We start from the raw sequence: 7025 nt of genomic DNA on the forward strand, positions 1-7025 counted from the left end.
ATGATTGAGATGTTATACCTGATCAAATAGATTTGACTTTTATGATTTTTTTGCCACAATTTATTTCCTAATTCTTTAATATTGTTTCGTTAAATTGCTTTTAAACAAATATACAAATAAATAAATAAAGAGGGGTTTCGCTGGCCGTAGCCCCGCCCCATCCGCGTTAATTTACACCAGTTTCCATAGCAACTGTTGTTGTCCCGCCCCTTCCCGGAACTGACAGTGACGTTGCTACGGCAACCGTTTGTTTACTGGGTGGAAAGTTAATGTCGGCTGTGTATCTCAGGAATTAAACTTCTTTTACCCCTGAAATCATCCAGAAAGGTGAGTTTAACCTCATAAGCATGTATATATAGTGTCATTTTGTGTATATCGTCATTTTAAAATAAATTAAACTAATACATTTATTACAAGATTTGATCGAAGTGTGCAGGCAGGACCCCCTGCTCAGACTACAATCAATCAGACCCGGAAGTAATTTAGAGCTTATTATAGTTATGATTATTATTGTTAATATCGTACAGTGATTATTATTAAAATTATTATTAAAACAAATTTGAATGTTGCTCTACATCTAAAATCAGGAACAAACATTGTTTTATTGATTTCAAAAAATATTATTTTTATTATTATTATTATTATTATTATTATTATTATTATTATTATTATTATTTACTACTTTCAATATAATCTTGTAGCTGAAATGGGTTTCACACTCAATCATTCAGATTTTTTTGTCACCTATTAAAATTAATCCGAATATAAAATGAATATTTTCTAATTGAAATTAAACTCTGATCAATCTTTAAATCCTTTTGCTTCTTCTTTTCTTATCAGATTTCTTGATTACAATATCATAAACATGAAAATAGCTATAAATCATAATAATATTTAGGAAAAATGAGTTTGAGCTGGAGATTATTATTATTATTATTATTATTATTATTATTATTATTATTATTATTAAAAGCCCAATTGCAAAAAGATGGGACACTGTGGCACATCATGAAGGGAAAAAATGTAACGCAGTAAACCCAGAACTGTTGAGCAGGTCGAATGGTGTAGATGCTACACAGTGGGAAACATGAGCCTTGTTCTTTATGTTCTTTATGTTCAGTCGTGAATACATTTTGGGTTTATCAGATTTGCAACTGTTATTTTACATCGAACTTTGTTTGGAATTTGGGTTTTATTCTTCTTATTATTATTGTGTTATTTCTGGACCTTCTAACTGCTTGGTCATCTTATCTCAGATCTTTTTTATTTATTTTACAGTATAATGTCTCAGTTATTAAAAGCACCTCCTAAGTTCCTGCCTTCTGAGTGGAAATATGTGAACCACATGCTCTTCAGGAGCGCGGAGGCCGAGCAAGAAAGCTCGGAGAGACTCACGGCTGAGTGTAAGAGGCTGATCGAGGAGACCGAGAAGTCGGTGAGACGCATGCAGCAGGAGGCCAAAAACCAGCTGGGTAACTGTGCCATTAAAGCAGTCAAAGATTTATTTTAGTATAAAGCTGCTGAGTGATACCATCTGATGGTGTGTGTGTGTGTGTGTGTGTGTGTGTGTGTGTGTGTGTGTTGATCTCAGAGCAGAGAATCAAAGATGTTAAGTTCTGGAGGCAGGAGTTGGAGCAGAAACTGCACGAGATGGTGCAGGAGATCGAGCTGCTCCTGACCGTTAAGAACCGAGTAGAGAGATCTCTGGCGAGTTGCTCCGAGCCTCTCCAGGTCACTCTGGACTGTCTGAACGAGAGGTGAGACGTTAATGGAACTCGTAAGAAATTTTCTTTTGTGAAAGAGCTCTTTACAAACGGTTACTCATGACACTCGTTGTGACAGTCTTTTTTCTTAGGACCAGTTTTTTAGATGTTTAAGGAACTTTCTGGCAGTATTATTATTTTAAGACTTGCACAGTGGCTGTGAAGAGTTTGAGTTTATGGTTTTTGAGACACATGCGTGTTCCTTTCGTTTCTATGCAACAAATTCAGCAAAAGACAAAAACACACAAGAACTGAACAGTGAATGAATGGAAGAAAGTAAATGGTAAATTTTAGGTAAATGGAATCCTGAACCAACATGACTCCCGTTCCACACTTCAACACCACACAGTTCCGTCTGGACTGCGGCTCATCAGAAGCGACTTCACCGTACAACAAGACGATGATCAGAAGCGCACGTCTGAGTTCTGTACGTCTTATTTATCTATTATGGAACGAGCTGCACAGTCACCACACCTCAATCCTACTGAACTGCTCTGAGATCAACTGCATCACAAGAAAGAAAAATCTCCAACCAGTGAAGAACATCTGTGGAGCGTTTTATAAGAGGCACAGCAGAGTGTTTCAGCTGAATGTCTGGAGAAACGAATTGTTCAAATGTGAAAAGCTGTTCTTCATGCTGAGGAAGGATTTTATAGAAATAAAGTCTGGACAGTTTCTAGATTTGTTTGGTGAATGTTAAAGGAACATGCATGTGTCTCTCAAAAAACCATAAAAGAGTTGTACACCCTGAGATTGCTAAAACCTGTTGAGGGTTCCTCAGGCAGAAGCGAGTGGCGATAGACCTGGTCCATGATGAGGTGGAGAAGGAGCTTTTGAAGGAGAAGGACGTGATCGAAGGAGTGATGACTCTCCTGCAGCGCACTCTGGAGCAGGTCACCGAGCAGATCAGGTGAACATGAACAAACTTTACAGTCGTGTGTGCAAATACGAATGAAGAATCTATCTGTATTTCAGTGTTTGCTCATTCGCACTCTCTCCAGACTCAGCCGCTTAGCCAAATACTACCTGGAGAAAGATCTGCGTGATAAATTTCAGGCCGAACGCATCGATGATTTCTGCTCCCTGCTCAGCAGCACCACGGAGAGCGCTGACTATCCGTCCGGAGCGGGACAGAACACTGACGTAGGGTAAAGACATCATTCTGTAGAGCAGAGGATGTTATTTAGGAAACACCTGCTCTTGGCTTTTATAGTATAATCAGTGGTGGATGAAGTAAAAAGAGAGTTGAGTAGATCCACTTGGTAAAATGTGACTCCATTAAATGCAAAAGTGCTCCTTTTAAACTTTAAGTAAAAATACAAAAACATTCGACTTTAAATGTATTAATTTATCCAAAGTAGTGATTTATTATAACTATAATGTTCCTATGATCATTTTTATCACAAGACTCTTCACTTAATCACCTCAGTTGACGTGAAAAGACTCGAATGTGACTCTCAGCACACTGATCTATTAATAGAATGATATTAAAGACTCAAACACAAGTAACAGTAAATGGCGAGGTTTTGACTGTGGTTTCGTTTTTAAAGGGGAATTGTACATGTACTGTAGTGTAAACTCAACAAAAATTGTGAATTACTTGTCATAAATGTTTTATTTAGTACTTTAAATGAATAATAAAATAGTACAAACTCTGTTTTGAAATGTTTCTCCGAACTTCCGAGCCGCTCGCGGCTTCTCGCCAACTCGCCAGTTCGAGTCTGGAGTTTCTTCATCATTTATTCCTCTCTAAATGTTCTGCTTGATGTTGAACTGATGCTGAACTGTATGTCGGTGATCAGTAGATGCACCGAGCGCCGATCAGAACACGTGTAAAACAGAGCGAGCGCTCGATCCTGATTGGTGACTCGCTGCGTGTTTCACCAGTTACGTTTTTATTCTCAGAAATAAAAAGAAACCACTGATTTCGCTAAAGTGTAGTTGAGTAAAAAGTCAAATATTTGACTTTGAAATGTAGTGAAGTTTTAGTAAAAGTGAGGTAGAGAATAAAACTGTATATGGTAATGTTTGAGCTTTTATTGCTAATTGGATTTTTTTTTTGATAGATTTTTTGTAGTTTTTGTCGTATTCGCTAATCTGATTGTGTATGTGTAGCATTATGCTCGTCATTCAGGGTTGATATGAATGTTCAATGAATAATTAAATTTTTATTGTATATCATTTGGATGGACTTTGTCTTAAAGCAGAAATAATTAGATGACAATTTTCATCATTGTTGAGGTTATGAACTGTTCAGTGATTTATATTATACATTTATAGCATTTATTTAACGCTCTTATCCAGAGCAACCTACATTTACTTACTTCTGAGCAGTTAAGAGTTAAGGGCCTTGCTCAGGGGCCCAGCAGTGGCTACATGGTGGTGGTAAACTTACGACCCTGCAATCAGACGTTCAACATCTTAACCACTGAGCTTACACTTTCACACAAATCCCTACATGGCAACTGTAGTAAAGCATGGACTTTTCAGTTAAACCCTCCACAGTAACCTCATGGATCTTCAAACAGGTCATGTCGAGAACATCTTGAATGATTTCTAATTAAAAAGAACTCCATCCAGATGTGAAATCGGGTGTTCCATTGCTCCTGTTCCCTTCTTCTCGATTCTCGGATCGTCCCGATTCATCCCGACACCCTACCTCTGGATGGAGTTTTCTTCACATGTAGACCACTCTGTGTGAGGAGGGTTCCACATAAACAGCCTTAAGATCCATGAAGCTACTGAGCAACTCAAAAACTTTGAGGATGGATTTGGATCGTAATTGGGATCAACAGTCTGCTACATTGTTCTCAGGACCACAAGTTGCCTGAGCAGTTCTGCATTTAAGCGTCCATCACTGAACACCTCAACAGTGATGGAACTGTAATGAATGGACTTTAGGTGTTGAAGATGAGATTCTCTGAAGGCTTCTTTCTCAGGGAGTTTTCATAATGAAGAACAAACTTGAACTAAAGATGCTTTGAGACCATGTCCATCATTAAAATCACTGTACAAAAAAAAAAATTCATTGAATTGAATAAAAAAATTACCAGACATGTGACACAGTTCTATTGCATGGGAATTAATGAGCGAAAGAATAAAACATTATATACCGATTGTTCTACTATGATATTTTGCTTTTACCATTCCTCTCATCGCTTCCCTTGTTTTCCAGACTTGCCGTGACCCCTGAGGAATGGGAGACGTTCTCCGACGTGAACATCATCCAGGCTGAGAAGGAGAGGAGCAAATCTTCGTCTCTGCGGGCTCTGGTGGAGAACCTGCTGGTGCAGACGGCGGCAGACATGCGCAGACAGCACGAGACCACCGGCTCAGCACTGGCGCTGCGCATACAGGAGACCAGAAACGCTAAGGCCGAGCTAGAAGATCAGCTGTTCAAGGTGCACTTTCATTCTAACTTGGGGTTCATTAGCCATCAGTCAATCCCTTTATATGCGACATATGTTTCTTGAATGAAAGAATAACCGACAGTCCCGCGTCCCGTTTCCTGTCTGTTAAAGCTCCTCGAGGAGATCGCGAGCCAGGAACAGAACCTCGACGCTCTGAAAAGGGCCGTGGCGGAAAAAGAACTGCCACTGAAGGTGGCGCAGATGCGGCTGCAAACGCGCAGTCAGCGGCCCAGAGTGGAGCTGTGCAACGATCACGCTCACACGCGGCTGCTCTCTGAAGTGCAACAGCTCACGGACCACATCTCCAGGTGAAAACACTGACACTTTTACTCTTCAACTCAATTCATGTTTACTCGTATTGCGCTTTTAACAATGGACACAACACAGCTTTCCACAGATAATGTGGTGATAAAGAATAAATAAGATTGTTCTTTAGAAGTGTAAGTCTGTCCCTAATGAGCAAACAGGTGGCGACTGTGGCGAGGAAAAAACTCCCTGAGTCGATTTAATGCTGGTGGAGGTCATTTCAGTTCATCCCAGTGATGCAAATCTTTTTATTCTGTTCACCAAAATCAGTTGAAACTCTTTCACTGATCATGTGACCCAACAGCACATAAGCCTTATTTTACTCGACTTTCTAAACGCACTGTCGTCCCCTCTCTAAATGTGGCATGATTGCACTATATTAGAGTCTGTAGACACCTGTGCTTTTTAAACATCTCTAGTTTGAGCAACTCTGTTTTAGAAGGTATCTTTCTGGATTTTAAATTAGGTTCAGGACCACACAGTGGGCGAAGGTGTTGCTGCTATAGTAACACCTCATTCAGAGGAACCTCTCAAACTACCTCCGCGTCTGGAACGCTAATTTCCCTTAGTTATTAACGTAGCCTAATTATCAGACAGACAGACAGACAGACAGACAGACAGACAGACAGACAGACAGACAGACAGACAGACAGACAGACAGATAGATAGATAGATAGTTAGAACGAATAACGGATAAGTACCGAGGTATTACTGAAAATTTTCTTTCAAACTTCACGTCACGCCACTGTTCCAAAAAACAGCACCCCCTAGTGTTTTATTGACTGTTTCCTTGTATGAAGTAAATTGTTATCCCTAAACCCTCACACTCACTCTATACGTTTCCGTGCAGGCTGAAAGATGGTCTGTCCGAGTCAGAGATGGCGATCCGAGCCCTGACCAGAAGCCAACTGCTCCTCGAGGAGGAGATCCAGATCAAATCAAACTCTCTGTACATAGACGAAGTGATCTGCACTCAGCTCCGTGAGCCGATCACCATTCACGACTTCTGACGAAATCATACAATTGTCTAGGAAAATGAATGGTTTAAGACGAGTGCACCGGTCTTGCCCACCTCTAAAGTATAATAAAGTCTTACTGTAGGATAAAAATTTGATGTTGGTGTGAAAAGTGATGGGTATTGATGGGGTTTTAAATCAAATGTTCTGAGAAGAAACTTCATACATCATCTGCATCTCAGCCTTTTGCTTCACTCTGGGTGGAGCTCAGTCTCACACGTTAAAAATATTACCACTTCTTTCTTTTAACATTTTTATTTAGAGCATCATAATAGACTGTATATTAATTTATTGGGAGAAAAACAGGTAGTTCTATGTGAACTTAGACATTGTGCACCCCCATATAACCAAAATGGTACATCCCTCATTTTATAACAGCTCTGTGAAGATTCAACTGTGAGATTGGAAGTCGAATCAGGATCCTCCTATCAAACATCGAATCTTCCACTATATAAGGCCATGAATCCCGTCAAGGTCCCGGCAAACAGTTTTGTAAACAGTTAATCGGATCCAAAAATAACAGTTAAATC

The 7025-nt window shown here is 39.6% G+C and overlaps 1 protein-coding gene across 1 annotated transcript; it reads left to right on the forward strand.

Annotated features, from left to right (window-relative positions):
- The first annotated feature begins 219 nt into the window (after positions 1 to 219).
- On the forward strand, positions 220 to 6588 carry tekt1 (tektin 1). Its single transcript, XM_083548072.1, has 8 exons — positions 220 to 327; positions 1279 to 1472; positions 1592 to 1757; positions 2545 to 2673; positions 2765 to 2911; positions 4939 to 5164; positions 5285 to 5481; positions 6330 to 6588. Exons 2-8 carry the CDS (start codon positions 1283 to 1285, stop codon positions 6487 to 6489), a joined length of 1215 nt encoding a protein of 404 aa, XP_083404198.1. The 5' UTR covers positions 220 to 327; positions 1279 to 1282; the 3' UTR covers positions 6490 to 6588.
- The last annotated feature ends 437 nt before the right edge of the window (positions 6589 to 7025 follow it).

The sequence above is a fragment of the Silurus aristotelis genome (genome assembly GCF_946808225.1).
Source record: "Silurus aristotelis genome assembly, chromosome: 8".
NCBI classification, from domain to species: domain Eukaryota; kingdom Metazoa; phylum Chordata; class Actinopteri; order Siluriformes; family Siluridae; genus Silurus; species Silurus aristotelis.